We start from the raw sequence: 24,640 nt of genomic DNA, 5'->3' as shown, positions 1-24,640 counted from the left end.
CCCAGAGCTCAAAGGCCGCTCTGACATCTGCAGTGGGTTGCGCGTCTCAAAAACAAGCTAACTGCTGTAACAGGCCACCGCGCTATGCTTCGAGCGTTATTTCATGCCGCAGGAACAGTCTGGTAGACTTCTTCAAATTTTAATTATTTGTGCAAGATCTGTGTATCAGTGCTCCCTTCAAACAACGTTAATTATTATAAAGGGTGATTTTTTGGAACAAATAAGGATATTTTCACTCTAAGCAGCTAGCTTTATTTCAGAGTCCCAGAATGTTGACACTAAAAGGAATTTCCAGGCCATCCAGTGCAGCCCCCACACTTAAGAGATTGGAACCAAAGTTAAATGCCTTGTCTACAGTCACCAGGTAACAAGTGGCAGAGCCAGAGGGAAATCCTATCTCCTGAATGTCAGTTTCATCCTTTTTGCTCTGAAAGCCACATTGAGGAAATCAAAACTACAACCTCAGTTCATAAAAATAAATATTAAAAGAGCCATAGGATATGACATAGAGGATGAAAGGAAATAGGCTTTGTTTTCCTGATTCAATTTCCTTAAGTTTTTCCAGGAGGGTGGGGTTCAGATAAGGGAGAAGTTATACTTAATCTAGAGGTGGAAGTAATGAAATAAACATCAAGTCTCCACCGAAAAGGAAAGAAAAAGGAGAACTCAACTCTGGATAGTGATTTAAGAAAATTTAAGTAAAAACAACTTTTCGAAGTCCCTGTTTCAGGAACAGAGGAGGACATGACAATCTCCCAAGTGATCTGATTGTCATCTTAACTGAGCTTTCATAAAGATTTCTGCCTACATGCAGAAGACATGAAAAAGGGAATCCTGTTACATATGATGGCAGAATGCTTCTAGAAAGAAACAGGAAGTTCATTTGCAAGACAGGGCACTGAGTCCCACTTCAGCCCAGGAAAAATGCATTTCTGGGTTTTTCTTTTGCACAGTGATGGTTGGTTATTTTGACAGGAGGAGCAGAAGGCTCTAATCCATACAGATTTGGCAGCCTGTTGAGCACAACACAACATCTACAGGGAAGGAAAGAGTGAAGCATCCAGAGAACAGGATTTGTACTTTTAGGATTATCTGACAGAGAACTATCTCCATACAACATGGGCCAGACACATTCACACATACATACACACATACTCTTTCTTTCTAAGAATATTCCCAGCACTAAAAAGCTAGATTGAATGCTGAGGTATTTCTGCTCACTTGAAAATAGTTTCCAAGTGAATCCTAGGAGTCCCTGTGAGGCGGACATCACAGAAGAAAAGAACATTCAGCTAAATGTGAGATAGTCAGCAACAGAAGAGAGGGTTCATTCGATGGCAATTTAAGGCCAAAGAAAGCTCCCAGGAGTGAACTTCACAAGGAATCAGTCCACTGGGGTCAGGGGAGCCCTGCCCAGCCTCAGGGATAGGAGGGAGAGACGGAGACTGGGAGGGAAAGATGGAGGTTGGGAGGGAACCACACAGCACCTGTGGTTGAATTCATGTTCCTCTAGGGCAGAGGCCCGACCGGACAGGCCTCCTTCCCTCCCCATCCCAATGGCTTGGAGATCAAGTCCTGATCAGATTCCTCTTCCGTTGTATGGAGAAGTGCACAGCCTGCAGCAGGGCTGTTTCCTGACATCATGACACTGTGATGATGGGATCAGCTACATTGATTAACGCACTCTAACCAATGACCCCATCATCCTGGCAGGCAGAGGGCAGCGGGAGAGAAGACAAAGGAGAGGGGAGACTGTCTGGTGAGACAAACCAACCTGGCTTTGCTGGGATACTGATGTTCTGCGTGTTAAAGACGTCATCCTGTAAGCACGCCCCCTAAACGCAATCAAATTGTGGAAAATACTAAAAGTCTCAGGCAGGCCCAGGTGCAGCCTTGGTCTAGAACTTTCTCAGAGTGCCATCCTGAGTGAGCTAATCAACCTCTAAGGACCTTCATTTCCTCTCTCATGAAACAGGGATAAGGACACCCATGGGAGGGCTGTGAAGATTAGACTAGAAAATGCATGTAAGTCACGTGGCCTCATTCCTGGTTATTAAACAAATAGGCAGCAACATTCCTGCCTATCGGCTCACCTGTGAGTGTACTATCTTCTGAACCTCGTAATCCCACAGGTCCATGCAAGGTTAAGGCCAAGCCCCAAATATACTACTTTGACACAAAGAAAACAAATCCTTTTTACATAGGATGATGGCATGGGATTTCTTTCCACGTAGAAGGCTAATTTTCTGTAGCTTGAAAATTTAGATTTAGATTATAACTGATGAACTATACATGAACATTTATTTGAATGGCCCCAAATTAGGTAGGAATGGCCAAAAGCGGGAAAAAAATATTCAATGAATTGCAATAACCTAGAAGAAATATATTTGCTGTGCTGATAAAGAGATGTCTGACAATGGGATAGTATATGTAAGAAAAAGAAGTTAAGACACAAAGAAGGTGTGGGAGAGAAAATGATTATTTGAGAAGCTACTATGTTTACCTGATTCCTATCAGATTCTTTTTACATGTAGCATTTTATTCAATCCACACAATACTGAGAAAAACATGTTTGTTTATTTTATAGATAAGGAGACCAAGCTTGAAAACTTGCTTCACAAAGCTGGTTCAGGCATCAGATCAACCTGGATCTAAATGCATCACTTTGACTCAAAAGTTTTCCTTCACCATGTAAACAGAATTTATTCTAGAAACATTAGTTTGTACTTTCCCATACGTCCTTTTAAAGGATAGTTTCCACGTGATTCTGTTAGGATAAAATTACTCTTCCTTAAGAGTCATCTGTCTTATAAGAATCCATCCTGTCTAAATTTCAAAGCCACAAGCAAAGAAGAAAGGAAATAAACTTAAAATGCCTTAACTTGACAATCGTTTAAAAGGAACATGTATTACTTCCAGAATCAGGGGAAGAAAGACATACGTTTACATTAGTGTAAAGCAAATCCATTTCAAACCAGTTTTAGGTTGGACACAAACATCAAAGTCAAAATTATAAAATACAGTTAACATCTTAAAAACGTGACAGCTACCTTTCTTAGAAGGATTAAGTTCAGCCCAGCTTGAGTGAATGAATAATTTCGAAGTTCTTTCCAGCATGAGCACATCCTATAGGATTTGAAGAGTATCTGTCAGTCCTCCAGAAGAAAGAGGCCATTGAGGTCATTTGTTTCAGTGTCATTTAGGTGTGATTGTACAGGACTGGGGGACTCAGGCTAAGATTGCTTACAGTTCCATAAAGGGATAAGTATTGTGAAAGGTACCAACAAGAGCTCTGCCCTTTAGACACCAGAATCACCTGGGAAGGGACCCTGGAGGAATCCTTGACAGGAGAACCTAGAAAGATGACCCACACTGGGACAAAGACTACTCCTGATTTCTGGTGACTCTTACACCAGATTGGGCATTGAATTTGGTTGCCTTCTAGACTTCAAACTCACTTAAGTTAAATTTAGAAAACATTTGGAGAGATTACAATGTCCTTTTCTTTGCCGAACCTGGCAAAAAGTCTAGGAAAAGGGAAAATGAGAAACAATTATCTAAAGATTAACAAATTGCCATGCATCCTGCTCCCAGAAAGTGAGGTACGCATGGACACTCCAACCCAAGATGGCAAGACATCGGTCACAGAAGAAATAATGTGTATGCAGCATCCATTTTCCAGATCTCTTTCCAAGCATCAGAATTACATTTCATCATTATCAGAAAGTCTTTGGTTTCTAGGAAGAAATAGCTCATGAGATGCAGTACTCTCTTTCAAAAATATACTATGTATAAATATACTTTTAAATTATTGAGTTGAGTACATCAGTATAAAAAATATTACTGCACCAATTACAACAACAACAACAACAACAACAACAACAACAACAATCACTATGAAATCTCATGGAGTTTGGCCCAGATGATGAATATCAAATCCCAGGGTTTACAATAGTGTATTAAACACTGTCAAAAATGTCAACCACTGCTTGGTTCACTCAGTAATTTTGAAGTAAAAGCTGTAAAGAAACCTGGATGAGTTCATGCTTGCTGTGCTTGCTATGGTCTAGAAGAAGCATCTGAGGATACTTCTGCTGGGACAGGTGACATGGGACTTTCATGGTAGACCTGTTTATTTAAGTAATGTGTCAACACATTCTAAGGGAAAAGAGTTTGTTTTGTAGAAAAGGTGTTTACCAAATATAATTCTTAAATACCCTTTGCCAAAGGCAACCTGGACAGTAGAACAAAAACTGAATTTTGTGCTGTCTGAGCATGTTCTTCATGCTCTTTGTCTCGCTAAAGGCCCATTATCATGGTACCTGATGCCCCATGAATGCACCTATTAAAAGTGCACAATTTAGCACAGGGAATATAGCTAATATTTTATAATAATTTTAAATGGAGTATAATCTATAAAAGTATTAAATTACTATGTTATACACCTGAAACAAATATATTATAAATCAATTATACTTCAAATAAATAAATAAACAGGTTTTTTTTTTTTAATTGTAAAAAAAAAAGGTGTACAACTTCATGGTTTTTTGGTTTATTCACAGGGTCGCACAACTATCATGGCACTCAACTTTAAAACATTTTTCTCATTCTGTAATGAAACCCCATACCCATCTGCAGACAATTCTCATCTCCCCTCAGCTTTCTCAGCCCTAGGCAACCACCAGTCTACTTTCTATCTCTGGGTTGGCCTATTTTGGACATTTCATATACATGGGATCATAAAATATGTGGTCCTCTGTGACTGGCTTTTTTGACCTAGCCTAATGTTTTCAAAACAGGTCCATGTTGTAACATGTGCCAGTACCATAAGATAAACTATGAATAGATAAATAATTGTGGGTTTCAAAAATTAACAGATAAAGATATAAATATATATACATATATATATATATAAATTATGTTGTCCCTGAGGACCTTTTGTAGATATAAAGAGGGGGAAAGGGATACGGTCATGGAAATTTGAAAACTTCAACATATCAATTACTCATTATTCCTAGTAAATAAAAAATAAGGGCACTGCCATGTCTGTTCATAGAGCTGTTTTACTGCTCAGTAGCCCCGTTTGGATCCCAGAGAGTCACAAGGTCACACCCAACAATGACTAACATTCCAGAACGGAGTGTACCACCATAGCGTGGAGCAGATGGAGGACACTAGGTCCCAGAATGCTGAAACTGAAGGAAATATAACATGGATTTAAGATTACATTCTCTGGAACTAGAGTTTCAATCTTGGTCTGCCATTTGTTGAGCTGTGACCCCAGGCAAGTTACAAAAATCCTCGGTGCACTGTTCTTCATCAGTAAAATGGGAATAAAAACAAAAGTACATATTCAAAGAGTATTTGAGAGGCATTAACACCTAATACGTAATAATATAGAAAGCATGTAGGACTCAATGAGCAATTCCCTTAAATTTATACCGAAAGGGGACTTTACAGCAAGTAATAAAATAACAAAAGCCCACTTAAAACCACACAGGTAACGACATTTTTGGGAAAGATTGTTAAAATCTCATTGCTAGTTCTCATCAAAGAAGTGATGCCAATTTGGAAGACAGCAACTAGCTTGCATCCTTTCTAGTATAAATGCAATGAGTTTGCACTTTTCATCTTAACTTCAGAAAACAAACAAAAACCATTTTATGCTGTCTTTTGCTTGTATTGTTTGTTTGCTGGGGGGGAGGTAATTGGGTTTCTTCTTTGATTTCCGCTTGCAGGAGGTACACGGGATTGAACCCGAGACCTCTTGGGTGCTGAGCATGCACTCTACCGCTTGAGCTATACCCTTCCCCCTATGCTGTCTTTTGAAATAACCAAGAAACAAGTATAATCCAATGAAAGGAAATCCAAAAGTGGTATGCACAAAACATTTCTACCGTGGACAAGAATTCACCACCTCACTCTGCTTAAATTATTACGCATCATTTACACACCATCAGCTGTTTCACATCACTCTCTTCCCTAGTTACCAACAAAACACCAGTCTACTTCAGCTATAACTTTCCTATGTGTAAGAATTTTGAGAACCAGTATTAATTCATATAATTTTGAAAGAAAGGAAACACAGCAATTTATATTTCCATTCCTTACTGGAAAACAAGAACGCCACAAATCATACTGTGGATAGCCCAGTTGAGAAAACGCCGAAGTGTAAGAGTAGGAAAATCCGTTTTTGTTTGAGATAATACATGGCCGACAAATCAAAAAGCATGACATTTAATAACACAGCGTCGTTCACTTCTGTTTGTTTTTGGTAACCATGCCCTTCACACCTTTAGATCTGAGAAATGTTAGAGCACCCTGGAAAAATGAATTAGGGAAGCACACCGTCTGTGTTACAAAGAGCTTTTGTCTCCGGCTCGGTCTTGGAAGTGGGACTGCTCCGCGCCTTACTGGAGAGAAAGGATAATTCGTTGTCTACCTGGAGTGTCTCTGACTGTGGGCATCCTTCACTGTTCTCTCAGCCACAAGAAGTGGCACCCAAGCTTGTCTGACGTCTACCCTGTCAAGTGTCCATGATGTTGAGCCCCAAGGGAGGTGAAGGTTTTGTGGTCAAGCTCCGTGGCCTGCCCTGGTCCTGCTCTGTTGAGGATGTGCAGACTTTCCTCTCCACCTGCACAATTTAGGATGGGGCCGCAGGCGTTCATTTTATCTACACTAGAGAAGGCAGGCAGGGTGGTGAGGCTTTTGTTGCTTGAATGAGAAGAAGATGTAAAAATGGCCCTTAAAAAAGACAGGGAAAGCATGGGACACCGGTACATTGAGGTGTTCAAGTCCCACAGAACCGAGATGGGTTGGGTGTTGAAGCACAGTGGTCTAAACAGTGCCGACACCGCCAATGATGGTTCTGTGCGGCTTCGAGGACACCTATTTGGATGCACCAAGGAAGAAATCGTTTAGTTCTTCTCAGGGTTGGAAATCATGCCAAATGGGATCACACTGCCTGTGGACCCTGAGGGCAAGATTACAGGGGAAGCCTTTGTGCAGTTTGCCTCCCAGGAGTTAGCTGAGAAGGCTCTGGGGAAGCACAAGGAGAGAACAGGGCACAGGTATATCGAGGTGTTCAAGAGCAGTCAGGAAGAAGTCAGGTCATACTCGGATCCCCCTCTGAAGTTCATGTCAGTGCAGCGACCGGGGCCCTGTGACTGCCCCGGCACAGCCAGTAGGTACGTCAGCATTGTCAAACAAGCAGGCCTGGAGAGGATGAGGTCCGGAGCCTACAGTGCAGGCTATGGAGGCTACGAGTAGTACAGCGACCTCAGCGATGGCTACGGCTTCACCACCGACCTGTTTGGAAGAGACCTCAGCTACTGTCTCTCTGGGATGTATGACCGCAGGTATGGAGATGGCAAGTTCACTGTCCAGAGCACCACTGGGCACTGTGTCCACATGAGGGGGCTGCCCTACAAAGCCATGGATAACGACATTTACAACTTCTTCTCTCCGCTCAACCCCGTGAGAGTCCACATTGAGACTGGCCCTGATGGAAGAGTGACGGGTAAAGCTGATACTGAGTTTGCTACTCATGAAGAAGCTGTGGCGGCCATGTCCAAAAGCAGGGCCAACATGCAGCAGATACAGAGAACTTTTCTTGAATTCCACAACGGGGGCCAGCAACGGGGCTTATAGCAGCCTGATGATGCATGGCATGGGGGTGTCAACCCAGTCCACTTACAGTGGCCTTGAGAGCCAATCCGTGAGTGGCTGTTAAGGGGCTGGCTACGGTGTCCAGAACAGCATGGGAGGGTGCGACTAGTTTTGTAGCAGCATTTTAGTTATTTCAATCAAAATTTCACAGGCAGCCAACAAGCAGTGAAAAGAAGTTATTACTCTAGAGGAAGCTGTGGGGCCCGTTTTGCACCATGAGTTTGTGAAATCTGGAAGAAAAAAAATTACCTCTTCAGTGTTTTCTCACGCAAACTTTCTTCTAGCATGTGATATTGAGTAAACTAAAACTATTTTCAGCTTTTCTCAATTAATATTTTGGTAGTGTACTTCTGGAGTGATGTTATCTGAGTTGTAAAGTAGATTTAAGTATGTTAAATGTGGATCTTTTACACCATCATGAACACATTGGGGAGGTGTGCTTTTTTCTCTCTCTCTCTCTCTTTTTTTTTGAAACCTCAAGGTACTACACCCCTAATTGAAACAGGAACATTTCTCATGTTTGTTCATTCTATTTTATTTTCATTTAAAATCTTTTAGGTTAAGTTTAAGCTTTTAAAAAGTTAGTTTTGAAAATTGAGACACATTTCTAATACTGTAGGAACTGGTGAGGCCTTGACTTAAAACTCTTTTTGTACTGTGATTTCCTTTCGGGTGTATTTTGCTAAGTGAAACTTGTTAAATTTTTTTGTTAACTAAATTTTTTTCTTAAAATAAAAAGACGTTTTCACAATAAAAAAATAAAAGAGCTTTTGTCTGTTTTTCTCAAACTAGGCTACCACAAAGATTTGTACTTCATGAGCTAGATCAATGTATTCTGCCATAAGAAAAAACATTTGCACTCTTTTTAACTTAAGTTGGGGTGAAGGAAGCAAGTAGAATTTTTGTGATTTAAGGCTTTCTCCTCTAAGATGTTAATTTCAAGATCCTGGAGATATGGTGAGTAAATTGATAACCTACTGGAACCTTTACAACTTAGGACATCTAACAGCATCCACAGAGGTATTCTAGTGATGGAAGAGCTTGATGGAAAAGATAAAGGAGTAAAAGCTGGATAGAAAGTAAGTTCCCTTTAGCTTCCCAGGTTTCCAAAGTCTGCATGTGGTGCTTCCATCCAGACAGTTCCTGAAACTTGCTGAAATGGAAATACTGCTCCCAACAAAGCCTTCACAGGGAAGGTCAGGGCCCCTTTAATTGGTATATTTCTGACTTAAGATACTCTTTTCCTGGGGCTCATTGCTGAGTTATTCATCATATCATCCATGTGAAGAGATTTTAATGTCTAGTAACAATAATAATTTCATGTATTTAAAAAATTAACACAAGTATTGTACAACCATGAAAAATAAAATGACAAGACATTAAGTAATAAATACTCTTCTAAAATATGCCCAAAAAAATAGAAAGACATTTCTACCTGTAAGACAGGATATTTTAAAATGCTTTTTGAACTTTCTGAATTTTCCTAATGGATGTGATTTATGTAAAAAAACATTTCCAGAGGACTAAATATTAATCCTCACCTCTACTTGTGATTTACTTTTAAACTGAGTAAAAAAGAAATTTTAAAAAGGGACATATTTTTTAAAAAATCTATTAAAAATAGTTGAGCTTAAAAAAAATTTACTAATCTCAAATTGAATAAATGCTGGTAAATGAAAAAAACAAAAAAACAAAAAACCAAAAACTTCTACCTATTACATTGCTCACACAGTCTTTTAAATGAAAATCATGCTCCCAAGTTTTTCCCTGATATGAGAACTTGGCTATTGGACCTCTGGACATCTGTCCTCCCCACCACCCACCCCGTCAAGGACCCTCAGGACAGTTGGCCATATAGGGCATAGTTCAAACAATGCACAGTCACACAGTCAAATTGAAGGCATCATGATTAAACAGTCAGAAACACTTTCCAGTGATTCCTCAACCCCACGTGGGTCTTAGCCTTCAATCCCAATCCTCCTTCCACTTCAACACACCTAGTTTGGATTCTGTGGTCCAACTTCATGATCAATTCCTTGCCAATATCTTCATCTACCTTGAGCCTCTCTTCCGCCATTGCACCAGCCAGGCAATCAATACAGGTTGAACCTAACTAACTATTTGCAATTGAGCAGCTAAAATTGCTGGAAGGGGAAAAAAACAAAAAACAAGACAAAACCCCGCACAACTCTGCTTAATGGTCTTACCTTAACCTCATTACCACAGATCTCAAGGGAGAACTCAACTCTGCTCAACGATTCTTCCACACTTTCCTCATTAGTTTGCTTTTTTGTTTTTCAGGATGACAATCTATTTCATAGGTTTTCCTCTCTCCTCAAACTTCCAACATCCTTTTCTGACTCTCAGCAGATCACCTCCCCTCATTTGTCATTGACAGACAAGAACTACCTTATTCCCTTACCCTCATCCACCAAATCGATGTACCCAAATACTATCTCTTTCCTACTGTAAAGATAGAAAAACTGGCTCTGTTCCTAAGGCCAACCCTTCCACTAAATCGCAATCCTTCGTTCAGTTTCTTCCCTCCTAAAATCACCCTCCACTCTTCTCTGGATCATTACCATTAGCATACAAGCTTGCCTTACTATTGCTCATTTTAAAAACCAAAAATGATAGTTTTATGTTCATTTCCCTTTAACTACATAATCCAATGATATATATGCATATACATCGTATATATACACATTATATACACACACACACACACACATATATGATGAAGTGGAAACAAAACATTTTAGCTGCTATGATGATGATCTATTTAGCTGAGTAGCTCTAAGTACATGAAAACCAAGCAGTTTTCAGAAAATTATTATGCTGTTTTGTTAACAATGTACCATAAAAATGGAACAAGACCACATACAGTATGAACAAAATTTAAAACAAAAAATGTGAGTGTAATTATTTGGCATTCCCAAGGGAGTTTTTTTCCTTCTAAATTCATTGGAGGGATCATTCAGAGAGTGGATTCTCTTTCAAATGCATGGATGCCATGATGGATAAGTCTTCTGAGAAAGAGGTGAGGTACTTGGGAATGGTACCCTCTTTTCATTCTGGGTTGATGAGTCTAGGAAAAAGGAACGATGGTGTTCTCTTAGAAACGTCTTGAGCTGGCCTGGGATCTGGACCTGCCTGCCCTCCCAGGGGTGCATGGGAGGGAGACAATCCTGAAAGATGCTAACATACATAGTGTGGATGAGACGACTAGAGGCAACAATGCCTAACTTACAAAAGAAAGAGACCAGCACTCCAGATGAGGGACGATGGGGACAAGTGCATATCCTAGGATTCATCCTTATGCTGTCTCCTCTAAATTCCAATTTACAGAATAATGTTCAATGTCAGAATAAACTCCTTTTCTTAATAAATGAATGACTAAAAGTTTGAGCCAATTTTTCAGTAACATGCAAATTTTATTTAACAAGTTACTCAATGGGCCCATAAGTAAGTGTGTTGGCGAGGGAGGTGGCAGTGACCCACCCTTGTTACCGAGGGCTCCACAATTGTAAACCATCAATGCAACCAACTAGAGTGGACAAGTGACTTAACCAGTGCATACGTTCCCACCTGTAAGCTCAAATAATTCTAGAACCTTGGATTTGAAGAACAAGAACCCTAAATTGAGTCCCATAGAAAATAATTCAAAGAACACAAACCCCCACAAGAACATGGCACAGGGTAGAAAGAATATAAAATATAGAGATTGACCTTAGGAGAGAACCTAGCATATTAAGAGTGTTCTTCATTTTCTTCTCTTCATCCCCACACCAAAGTGTACATACATGCCCATACATGCCCGTTCATACCCTCATGCAAAGCAAAACTTCTGCCCCACGACCTGTAACTTATTACTCTGCATCGAAAGCAAAATTTTCTCTACTCTTAAAGCCAGACCAGACAAATTGGTGCATTACAGTATCAACTGGATGCTTGTAATTAATCTTGTCTGAGAGGTTTAAGAGAATCCGTCCAGACCGTGTTGTAAAATGCAGTTGGTAAGGGGCATGGTGGCTGATTTGAGAGCTCGGTCGAGAGCTCCCCCATTGTCTCTGAGGTCTCATCTGTAAGTTGAAGGGATGAATCCAAGATGACCTTTCCACTCTCATTCTTAGGTGCTCACCCAGGGACCAAACACACCCTTCTTTCTTATCTCATCTTGCTTCCACATCTCCCCACTTAATAAATCCCAATTTATCCACAACTCCAGGAAGAGACAGCTGAACTGCCACAGCCTGCCTGAGCTTTCCTCTCTGAAATCCAAGAGCCAAGCTCCAACCCTGAAAGGGAAAAGAAAATTCCCCAAGACAAGATGCCACCTTCGAAGAACCTGCAGATCACTGCCCCACACGTCTGTAATGAGGGAGTGCTGAAAGAATGAAGACCGGTCAGAAAACTGAGCTGCTATTTCCACTTACTGCTCACTTCCAGGTGGCTCTGGCATTGCTCCTTGATAAACAGAAATGAGAATTTCTAGGATTATTTCAAGTTGAGAAGGTGGCACTCAACTAGTACCTTGCTGATCACCTGCTTATACCTTCCCCAACTTAAGTTCTGCACAGACAGGATCTCAGGGGTCAAGTTCATGATCAATCCAGGAAGGCAAGGCTCTTTCAAGCAGTCTCTGAGTAAAGGCAAGTACACGCATTATTATGAACACACATGATGAGCTCAGGCTCCTACCCAAGAAATTAGCACAGGAGCAGTACAAGTTTGCAAGATTTGACAAGACCAGAGCACGAACAAGTATCAACACCACCTTTCTAAAAAGCAGAGTCTAAGATACAGAGATTACTGAAGAAGCAGAACTACAAAATAAACAACTAATGAACCACAGCTTGGGAAGAAAATTCCAAGAATTCTTAATAATACTTCCACCCGGCACTCAACCCCCATCTGTATTTTCCTCTCCCTATTTACAGGGGCTTTTCAGCCCAAGATCTAATGCTTAACTTCATAACATCTTATGATTTATAATAAAATTATAAGATTTTTACGACCAAAATGATTATTCCCCCTTTGGTTTTTAGAGACATTTTTGTTCATAAATCTAACATTAACCAGGGCCATGATTTCTGGTACTTAAAAAAGAAATATGACAAACACCTTAAGTCAGTCTCTCACACACACTCCCCTCCCCAAAAGAAGACATTGCCATTTGGCGATCTTAATGCTACACAAATTTTTCTTCCAGAAAAGATTCAGTCAATACTTTTTTCCTTCCTAGCACAGCTGGTTTTTAAATGGCATTATAAAGCAGGTGGAATGCTAATAACCAAAAGCCAGGGGGCTGATCAGGCTGTTTGCAATCTGCACTTCACAAATAAAGAAGTATTACTGAAAAGTAAAGGTCACTCAAAATGAATTGTATTCCATCAAGAGCTTCAGCAGGGACACCAGGGCTGACTATCATTGATTGCCATAAAATTCTCTGGAAAAGGAGAAATGCAGCATCATCAGGAATTTCTCCTGGCATGGAAGGATTTACTCAATTGAACAATGGTTCGTCTTAGCGAGCCACTGAAGCACCCGTGAAACTCTCTGTGCACGTGTAGAAACTGAATTGATGCAGAGGTCACTCCATTAGCCCGATGTTCAATAAGGTGCTTCTGGGCCAGAAGGTTCACGAGGAAACAAAGGGCTGGACCAAGGTTCACATCCTCACAATCAAAAGAGGGAAGGATCACTTGCAAGGCACGTCACCACATCTCTCTCAGAAGCGTCTATACAAGTTTTTTATTCTATCATGAATCACTGGGGTGGAAAGTAATGTGGTCCATTCATTCTGAGCCTCCCTTCTATCTCTGCTTCACTCCAAGCAGATGCGTCACAACTATTTTCTAGATTCTCACCTGAGCAGCAAGACCCGGGGCAGAGATGGGGCTTCTTGGAGGCATGACAGACATCCACCCATTCTGCATGCTTTGAAGGACACAGTAGCCCAGATGTGACTGAAAGACCCTTCTGGCCCATATGCACAAGTTATTCCAAGTGTCTGCAGTTTCACTCACTGGATTAACTCCTTGGCTAAACCAGGGTCATCTTTGCTGGGCTCTACCTTCTCTCCTTCCGGTGCTTAGCTGTCCCCTCCCATCACAGGGAGGGAGGGCACCCCACTGTTGGCTGTACCACTCAGGTGTAACCATTCCAGAGATCAGCCCAGGCCTTAGACCAGAGTCACTGCAGCTACCCAGAACCGAATTTCTCTGGTGAAGCCCCCTCCTCTGCAGTTTTTGATTTTGTTTTTTCCAATGGTGGTAAAATGAACATGATATAAAATGGCCATCTTAACCATTTTTAAGTGTACAGTTGGGTGGCATTAAGTACATTCACACTGCTGTGCCATCTCACCATCCATCTCCCGAACTCTTTCCATGCTGCAAAACTGAAACTCCGTACCCATCAAATAATCACTCCCTATTACCCACTCCCCCAGCCCCTGGCAACTTCCATTCTACTTTCTGCCTCTTTAAGAATTTCACTACTCTAGGGACCTCATAAAACTGGCATCAGATGGCATTTGTCCTTTCTTGACTATCTTTACGTAGCTTAATGTCCTGAAGGTTCACCCATGTTGTAGCATGAGACAAGATTTCCTTCCTTTTTAAGGCTGAATAATATTCCATTGGATGTGCAGACCACATTGTGTGTATCCAATCTTCCACTGCTAGACACATGGGCTGCTTCTACCTCTTCTCTGTAATGAATAATCCTCCCCTGAACATGAATGTACAAAAATCTCTTTAAGTCTCAGCTTTCAATTCCATGAGTACACACCACGAAGTTGAATTGTTGGGTCATATGGTAATTCTATTTTTAACTTTTTTTGAGGAACCACCACATTGTTTTCCTAGCAGCTACACCATTTCTTCTGTAGTTTTTAAGGTGTCCTTAGGTGTCTGTGATGAGAATAAGAAGGTGAAGAACCAGTGCTGGGCCCGCAAAAACCATCTCCTTTCCATTAAATCAATGCATGGCAACTACTACTGAAAGTTGTTTTGTTTTTACACAGTGAAAACAGCTGTGTTTTTCTCAGTCAGTTCTGGTTATTCTGATAAATGGATAGGAGCTGTGACGTTCTGAAAATTGCCCAGGTCGATACTTAGTTTAATAGGAGCCTCCTCAAGATCATACTTTAACCAAAAAGGAATGAAGAGTGTAAACCAGGATTAGGAGAATTTAAAAATTAACTTTCACTTCAGAGTCACACTTCAAAAACGGTGCAGCCTAAGATCTAAATTCTTAATTGTATACAAAACTGAGGAGAAAGTAATCAGCACCGGCATACAATTTATTCAATTTATATCTGTGATTAGCCATTCCATGTCTGATTTACGGCTTTCAGGTAGATGGGTACCAATTTATTTTTCCTCCACAGAGCTCCATGCGTGAAGTGTAATTACAAATTTGTTTGCATTTTCTGTGGTGTGGAATTAAAATCATAACCTTCCTGGAGACTTGGAACAGGATGATTTCTTGTCTTTTAATGTTTCCTCAAAATAAAAGTAGATGCCAAGTAGAGTTTCATATTGAATGCAAAATAAGCCCACTGGTTCTAGCCACATGACTCTTGAAATTACTGTTTTTACCTGATGAAACAACCAGTTACAAGATGATAGTAAATCCCCCCCAAATCTGGAATTTTGTGTTTACCGATGTCAACTTTTCATTGTGTCACACTGCTGTATCATTAATACGGGCTTTAGTTAATGGATAGAAAAACTTTACCTGAATGGACCCTTCGTGAAGCTAGATCGATGAATCTTCTTGTAGGCAAATTTTCAGTAAAAGCCAAGAAACTTCAAACTCCGCCTGCCTGAGTCACGGCCAAAGCTGGGGAGGAGCCGGGAAAGGCAGCCCCAGCCCAGAGCGCAGCCGGCGGCTGCGGGGAGAGCCAAGCGGGGCGGTCGGGGATCAAGGGGGAGAGTGTGCTGGAGCCGGGGCCTGGGCCCGGGCCGCCGCCGGGGGGCCCGGTGCACACGGTCACCGTGGTGACCCTGCTGGAGAAGCTGGCCACCATGCTGGAGGCGTTGCGCGAGCGGCAGGGGGGCCTGGCTCAGAGGCAGGGGGGCCTGGCCGGCTCCGTGAGCCGCATCCAGAGTGGCCTGGGCGCGCTGAGTCGCAGCCACGACACCACGAGCAACAGGCTGGCGCAGCTGCTGGCCAAGGCGGATGCTGCCCAGGAGCGCGCCGCGCGCCGCGCCGCCCCGGAGCAGCGGCTGGAGGCCGACCACGGGCTGCTCCACGTTCTGCTCTTCCAGGAGGAGGCAGAAATCCCAGCCAGAGCCTTCCAGACGGCGTCGGAGGAACAGGCCGAAGCCGGCCCAGAGCAGCCGGAGGCCGAAGATGAGGAGAGATCAGACGAGGAGCCCGTGGAGTCCAGGGCGCGGCGGCTGCGGCGCACCAGGTGCAGAAGGTCCAGAGCCTGCGAAGGGCCCGACCGGACCGTAAAGGCCCTGCTGCGCCGGCACCCACGACTGTTAAGCCCCCTCGCCTTGGGCCTGGCCGGAGTGCTGAGGGCCAGCCCGAAGCCCAGCCTGCGCTGGAGGCCAAGCCAGAGCCAGAACCTCCGCGAGACACCGAGGAAGATCCCGGGAGACCTGAGGCTGCCGATGCGGCTGTGCTCCAGATAGAAAGTGCGGCCTGATGGCTGGTGCCGCCAGCCTCCCCCGTGCCTATGCCTGGTCCCACAGTAAATCTTCCTCTCCGAATGCAGCATTCCCACCCAAATAAGGAGTGAATCCTGCATCCACAGCCCAGCTCTGGCCCTCCCTTCCCGGCTTCTTCAGCCTAGCACCCTCTGAAAGAGGAACAGCCACTCACACCTGCTTGCACTCACTATCAATAAAAATAATGTCACCCCCCCCCCCCCCAAAAGCCAAGAAACTTTAAGTGTTTTGGTAAAGACTGATGTCTTTACTGCTGGCTTGAGGAAACCAAGGCTGTGTGTTAAAGCAGGGCCTGACACCATCCGTCCAGGTTCTTTTGCTCGGGTCATGTGCAAGTGCAGTACTAAGGCTCACCCCATGTGTTCCTCCCAGCTCCACTCACCTGGGCCATTCTCACGCCCTCCCCAGGGGCCGCTCCAGCCGTGCTAACCTTCGACCTCCTGCTCCAGTGCACGGGGCCTTGGCTTCTACTTGGGGTTTCCTTGTATAGACTTCAGCCAACCTGCTCTACCTCTTACCTCCCCAACTCTACTGAACATTTCATGAAGAAAACCAAACCTGGAAATATTTTTTCCTGTTATACCTTGTTTTATTATCTCTTTCTGCCTAATCCCGCTCTCCCCCCAACTCACCCAGCACACGCACGCGCGCGCACACACACACACACACACACACACACACACACACACACAGCTCAATGCTGGAAATGGATGGCAAAAAGGAAAAAATAAAAGATCAAGTGTGTTGAGTAACAGGAAAGCAAAAAAAAAAATGTTTTTCATGGTTGTAAATATGCCTTTCTTCATTATACAATGGAGACACAGACATGTAAAAAAAAGGTGGAAAAGATAGAAAAGGGTGAAAACATTACCACAGCCCCATTCTCCTAACTGCAACCATGTAAGCATCAGAGAATATTTCCTCCAGCCTTCTGTCCTTCGCCTGGGTTCATTTCTTACCTGTGATCGTCTTTTCCTTGCTCTGTTGAGACAGAATATCAATTTTTTCCTATATCTCTAGTCTCCCTTTAGAATCTCCTCTCAGAAGCTCTTCTTCTGCTGCTCTTCCTTGCTGGTGTTTTCTGGGGCTCATCTCTAATCTCTGTCTTCGCTAATCCCAACCCCACGACTACTGCCAAGCCTGGACCCACAATTCCCAAACTGTTGCGTGTAGGTGCTGGATGCCACAGCCAATGCACAGAGCGCTGTGGGATGTGTGACATTTCCAAGGGGAATATAGCCATGTTTGACACTTGTTAGATACCGTGCAAAATACTAGCTTGAGGTAGCTCCCAGTATCAACATGAGATCACCTACATTCCTTTGAATGATGTCATCTTTGCAAAGCGGGGTTCTGGGAAGTAGTTGTGATAAAAAGCAAGCACCGTACAAAAATCACAGTGGAACAGGAAACAATCTCCCATCTGTTTCCAAGGTTTGAGAAGTCGTGCAGTGCCCCACGGTGCACACATACCATTGCTACGTGTTCTCCAGAGAAACAGAACCAATAGGGTGTGTGTGTATGTGTGTGTGTATGTACAGAAAGAGACTGATTTTAGGAACTGGTTCACACCATTGTCGGGGCTGGCAAGTCCCCAGTCTGCAAGGCAGGCTAAGGCCTTAGGGGAGAGTTGATGATGCAGATGAGTCTGAAGACAGTCTGGAGGCAGAATTCCTTTGTCCTCCAAGGACCTCAGCCATTATCGCTTAAGGTCCTTGGAAGATTTCCTGATGCCCACCCACAGTACGGAGAGAAATTGCATTTCTCAAAGTCTACCAGTTCAATTCACATACAAGCAAAATCTTAAAGAATTTAGCAACACTAAACCCATGCTAAAAGAAATATTCATAGGTCTACTCTAAATAGAAAAGAAGCAGGATGCTACAAAAATGAGAAACTCATAACTGGAAAGGAGATAACTGCCATGAATTACAAAAAGAATAAATATAAAATTGTAAAAGAAAACATCTAAATCATTAAGAGTGGGAGAGGGAAGCAAGGAAAGCCACTGTGGAAAACAGTATGGAGATTCCTCAAAAGACTAGGAATAGACTTACCATATGATCCAGGAATCCTGCTCCTAGGCATATATCCAAAAGGAACCCTACTTGAAAATGACACCTGCACCCCAATGTTCATAGCAGCACTATTTACAATAGCCAACACATGGAAACAGCCTAGATGTCCATCAACAGATGACTGGATGAAGAAAAAGTGGTATATTTATATGATGGAATATTATTCAGCCACAAAAACTGACAACGTAATGCCATTTGCAGCAACATGGATATTCCTGGAGAATGTCATTCTAAGTGAAGTAAGCCAGAAAGAGAAAGAAAAATACCATGTGAGATTGCTCATATGAGGAATCTAAAAAAAAAAAACAAAACCCCAAAACAGAAATATAAAACAGAAACAGACTCATAGACATAGAATACAAACTTGTGGTTGCCAAGGGGGTGGGGGGTGGGAAGGGACAGACTGGGATTTTAAAATGCAGAATAGATAAACAAGAGTATACTGTATAGCTCAGGGAAATATACGCAAGATCTTGTGATATATTACAGCGAAAAAAAGTGGCAATGAATAACTGTTCATGTATAACTGAAAAATTGTTTTCTACACTAGAATTTGACACAACATTGTAAAATGACTATTACTCAATAAAAAAAAATGTAAAAAAAAAAAAAGTCTACTAGTTCAAATCTCATCTAAAAAATACCTTCATAGCAACATCCAGACTGGTGTTTGATCAAATATGTGGGTACAATGGCCAAGCCAAGTCGGCATATAAAATTAACCATCACTCGAGGATAAAAAAAAAAAGAAATATATATATATATGTTTCCCTTTCACTTATATGATTTTATTTTCAATTGCCCACTAGGTCATTAGGACATAAACACTAAGTTGTTAAGACTTTACCACTTAATGACCAGAAGTGCTAGGTCTTTCTTTTGGCCTACAGGCACTGAGAATGCCATAAACAGAACAAACTTGAGAACACACCTGTATACACCAATGGCTGCAGCCCACACTGCATTCCTCAAGTCCAGACACACATATTCTAAACGCTTGTGAATATGCATATATTCCAAATACATTCCAATACACAAGTAGGTTCTAAATGTATGTCAATATACATGTGTATTCCAAGGAGAACTCCCACAGTTACCTCATCTCAAATGTCTCAAAACTCAATTTCTTATTTCTTCCACCAAACCCACTGTCAGTGCGACTTCCAATAACATCTTTTTTAATCCCCACCACTTCTCCTCCCCATTAACTGTCCCAATCCACCCCCACCATGGCATTCTCTTGATGCATAATACAGTGATTTTTACCTATGCTACATTTTATTATAAAGATAAAATGAAATAGATGAACCCTAATCTCAAATTATGGGTTTATCATTTTTAGGGGAGAATATTTATTTTTCACTTCTTCCATGTCTTCATATTTAGAAAAAGCAGTCAAGATAAGGTAGAGAAATTACCCAGCCGGGTGATGAATAAGGTTTTTTTTTAAGGGAAATTCTCCTTGATTTAGAAAAGAACAACACTTTAAAATGTTGCCTCAAAGGAAACATTCTAGAGGCAGAAATTTCATTAAAATGAGTCTTGATAGGATGAGGCCATCCCATAATAATAAACTTGAGCCAGTCTCTGTTCTAGCCATGAGCCCAGCCCCACTCAAATAGCTGAGTCTGTGGGTGGCTTAAAAGACAAGTGTAACATTTGACCTTATAAAGCAAAAATCAAAGGCAGATAATGCTTTAAAAAGAAAAAAAAAAGAAAAGAAAAAAGAACAACAACATTCATTGTATCTATTTTCCCCTGAGAGCATAAGCACCTTAGAGTGAAAGATAGCCAACTATTACCAGGCAAAAAACTTTGATCGAAAATTCTTTTTCACTTATTTCTCATAATTAAAGCTGAAAACCACTATAAGTTATTTCCTCTCTTATTTCGCTTTTTTGTTTTTGTCGGCAATATTTGCTCTATTGAATAAAGATGTGTTCCATCATGCATTGTAATACTTATGGAACTGCTCTCCTGAGATACCAAGGCAATATGATTTTTCTCTCTCAAGAAGGGGAACTTGTTATTCATGGAGGGCAGTTGGTTTGCCATTAAAAAGAAGCCAATCCATTCAAATGGGGCTGTGGGCTCCCGCTGGGTGAGTGTTGCTATCACCAGCCTTCAACAATACCTCAAGACCTAGGCAGCCCTGTAAAAAATTCAGTATTGTACTGAAAGCAAACATCAGAAGGCTAAAAAGAAATGATAACTCAGAGGAAGGCCATAAAATATTTGGTCAATGCTAAAAACTAGGGAGCATTACAGGTTGCATGTATTCATCTAATAGAAAAACAAGTCTACATGATGAGATTTACAATCAAGGCAGCAAAATATAAGTGAACTCAAAATTGGGGCTTTTTGGATAAGCAAGAAATCTAATAAAAAAGCACATCTGACATAGGAACAGCACAGTTAAGTGTATTTATATTTCTCTGTGAAAGTACTTTCTCGGTTTATTCTCCTTGGCCAATGTATACATTTTTGGGCAGTGAACTAGGGGAAAATCTATAGGCTGACATATATTGCAGCATTTTGGGGAGATGAATTTTGCCACCCGGTTGATGTTTATAATAACTTATAATTCCAGCATTTTCTAGACTACACAATCTCACCAGCAACCCCAGACACTCCGAATAAACATAACCTGATTTTTCCAACACCATTGCTAAAAATAAAAGGACCACACAGGGGGAGTATCTTTCATGATCACAAGAACCATTGGAACAGGAAGTTTTCCTTAAATTCATTTCATTCAAAGCCTTTTGAAAATTAGCACTTCTCCATGGAAGACCACAGAACACTGGAGCCAGAAGGAATATGCAGGCATAGTCACGGGCTTGGAAATATACTATTTTTTTTTAAATTTACAATGCTGTGTTAGTTTCAGGTATACAGCAAAGTGATTCAGTTATCCATATATGTATACTTCCTTTTCGTATTTTTTCATTATAAGCTATTACAGATATTGAATATATTTTCTTGAGCTGTATAGTAGGTCCTTGTTGTTTACCTATTTTATATATAGTGGCATGTGTATCAGTTAATCCCAAACTCCTAATTTATCCCTCCCCACTCCCTTTCCCCTTTGGTAACCATAGTTTGTTTTCATTGTCTTTGAGTCTATTTCTGTTCTGTAAATATGTTCATTTGTATCATTTTTTTTAGATTCCACGTGTAAGTGATATCATATAATATTTGCCTTTAGGCAAAGGGGATACCCTGTCTTTGCAGCCCACCCTGTGCCCCAGTTTGCAGGAACAAAGAGCTCCCAAAGGGGAATGAAGCCATTCAGGAGTCATTTTGGTGTTCTTTTCTAGAAGGAGAGAGTGAAGAGCTGATCAGCTAGGCATGGACACAGGGTATTTTGGGACAAGTCCACTGTATTCGGTAAAAATAAGATCAAGAAAATTCAGAATGCCAACCGTTTAATCTTTTGAAATGTAATCCTGAAGTTTCTGGTCCAGTCCATTACCTCACACAGGATGACAGTTATCCCGGCTTGCCCAGGGCTTTCCCAGTAAGAAAACCGGAAGTCCCAGGTCCTGGGAAACCCCCGTCTGCTGGCCAGGGGGGGACAGGGCAGTTACTCTACCCTCCAAGTAACATTAGAAAATTGCTCCTGCTGGCAGCTAACCTCCCCTCCCTTTGAAGTGACTCAAAACACAGTCATCCAGCAACCAATGAAGAGCCCAGATGAAAAATACCTGTCAGAATCGATGCACCACCTGAAGGAGGTGGAGGAAACCTGGTGTTTCCTACATCATCATCAGACTGTGTCCTCAACATATGAACACCACTAGCTGACGATGCTGTAGATGGGGCTGGATCTCATCTTTTAGGTAGAAAGGGGTACTCAAAGCGTTTAAAGACACATGGAGGCAAACCTGAAGTTACTGTTTCAATGATCAAAAGTTAAAGTCATCACAAGTAACAAGATGTGTGAAGTATAAACTCATACTCTTTCACTGTTCATAGTTTTAAATACTTTAAAATACTTAACTCCCATTCTGGCAACAGACAACATTACAATTGTTTCTATCAGTGGATGTCACATTTGAAAATATACTCAGACTTAGAGCCCAGGGGCAGGAGGTCTGGCTGATCAGCTGTGCCAATGTGGGGCGGGAGGGGGTCTGCCCTCTATGAAAACAGGAAAGTGCTTTTTTTCAGGATTCCTCAAAGCTGCAACCTCCTTCCTTTCAAATAGTCTCCAACACTCAGAATTACTCTCCAGGAAGTAGATGGAGACGTGTGTTTACCCATGTTTCTACCTCCTCTAATGATAGGATTTCCATTTTTGAAGTAGAAGATCTGACAAAGAGAAGAATTCTGATTTGTCCTGGTAATCCTGTGAAACTCTTGGGCTCATTTCCACCTTTGAAGAACACTCACTCTGTCTCAAATTTGGTTATTCCTTTCTTTAAGGAAACGGCACTGGTTTTCTGCCCTTATCTTTAACATCAGTAGCTGAGGCAACTTCTGGTGCTCCCAATGGCTTTGTGCCACCTTCTCCTCTTTGTAAGTTTCCTGTTCATTACCTCCCCCACCCCTACCACCCTGGCCCCCTCCTTTCTCTGCATCAGCCTTCCAGAAATGCCTCTGGAGGTCCCACGGAAGACCCTGAGTGTTGGAGACTGATGGAGAGCCACCCGAAAGACACACATGGGTTCTTGGGGAAACAATGGGTTTGTTTTGTAGATAGCAGACATGATGAAATAGCACATCTGAACCTCCATCAGTAACCAAGGGAACTAAGTGGAGCCATAGGACAATTCCTCCCGCACACACCTGCACTCACGGGGCCAGTTAAAATGCCGCCCCGGACAGATGACACAACTTTGCTGAGCTGCGGGGTTATTCCTCTGCAAAATGGTTCTAAGCCGTCCCCTTAACCGCCCCAGACAAGTCTTCACCATGTTCTCAAGATGCTTACATTTTAAGCAGAAATGTTAGCACAAATTAATGGGGCTAGTCCTCTGCAGAGCCATGTAATGGAGTCTCTTCATTTTATAACACATAAATAGAATGACTGGAAGAATTGCATTAGGCTAAACAAGGCAATACGAATTTATTTTCTAAACAAAAGTATGGTAATAATTGGTGTTTTTGAAGCTCTCTTGCTAGGATTAAATTGCCTTTCAGAAGCAAATAAGGTTGTCTCCACCATTCCCAAGGATGCCCACCAAAACCATTACAGCATTTCTAGCAACCCACACTCAGCTTTAACGTCACAACCTACAACCATTAGCCATATGGCAGTTCCATACGCTGTCATCGGATGAGAAGAATCCACCCAAAGAACCTTCTCTCACCAGGCAGTTTAACCAGCTCTCTGCAATCCCTCAGCAGTCAAAATCAACACATTTCTGCAGGTGGTACCCAAAGAAGCAAAACAATCATTCTTTAAAACCAACCCCTCTCTGTAGGAGGGCACCTGACATGAAAACACACAAGAATTTCACGTCGACTCCGTACTAAAAAGCTCCATTGCGCTCTAAACCCAGATGGCTTTAGCTACACAACCCACTGATATTTCAGCCTCTCTTTCTTCTTAATTGGACTGTTGGTGAGCCTCACACTCAGCTTAATGGGCTCTTCAGAACACAGCCACACTGCACACTGTGAAGTAAGAACACTGGATCGCCAGGCTGCTCTCCTACCAATGAGAGCACTCTATCCCGCACTCATGTCAGCGCTTGTCAACAGACAGAACCACAACTTCACTCTCAGCTCTGCTGACAACCGGGGCTCCCATCACTGTCTCCAGAGAAATGTTTGTACGTCTGCCCTCCCAGATCCCCTACAAATCAACAGCAAAGCTGCAAAATCTGGTCAAGGTAACTGCTGATTTTCATCAAGAGATTAACTGGAGGAGGTGATGGAGGAAAGAGGGAAGGAGAACACAGGAGATGCTAAATTTCCCTTCATGTGTTATTAAAACAAAATATCTTCTGCCAGCTTCCGCACCTGGTGTATTCTTAGACATCAATTTTCAGAAAAATCTATGATTTAGGGTTCCACTTTCAGAAAACGTATTCAGCTTTCCAGGCACTGCTATTTATATCCATTTTCCTTGAAATGACTTGTAGATTGGCCCCTATTAGCTAGAATCTTCTTCTTGGTTTTGTGCTGAAAGGCTCTTTGTGGGAGCAGGCATCTTGGGCATCAGTAAGTCCCCTTCCTCTGGAGGAAAAGCATCAGCCT

The 24,640-nt window shown here is 42.0% G+C and overlaps 3 protein-coding genes and 1 pseudogene across 3 annotated transcripts in view; 2 read left to right on the top strand and 2 right to left on the bottom strand.

Moving 5' to 3' along the window:
- The window catches only part of KIAA1217 (KIAA1217 ortholog), a 278,647-nt gene that overhangs the window by 169,909 nt on the left and 84,098 nt on the right, over window positions 1–24,640 (bottom strand).
- LOC116661616 (galactoside 2-alpha-L-fucosyltransferase 1-like) overlaps window positions 1–24,640 on the bottom strand; it is a 101,177-nt gene that overhangs the window by 3,357 nt on the left and 73,180 nt on the right.
- LOC106729895 lies at window positions 1,588–7,896 on the top strand (annotated as a pseudogene).
- On the top strand, window positions 11,999–16,476 carry LOC102518769 (caveolae-associated protein 3-like). Its single transcript, XM_032473548.1, is given in 3 exon segments — window positions 11,999–12,041; window positions 15,508–16,089; window positions 16,092–16,476. Coding segments are annotated over 3 exon segments (867 nt in total). The 3' UTR covers window positions 16,334–16,476.

The sequence above is a fragment of the Camelus ferus genome, chromosome 35 (genome assembly GCF_009834535.1).
Source record: "Camelus ferus isolate YT-003-E chromosome 35, BCGSAC_Cfer_1.0, whole genome shotgun sequence".
Lineage (NCBI taxonomy): Eukaryota > Metazoa > Chordata > Mammalia > Artiodactyla > Camelidae > Camelus > Camelus ferus.
The sequence above is the reverse complement of the archived record's forward strand: the minus strand, read 5'-3'. Positions and strand labels throughout refer to the sequence as shown.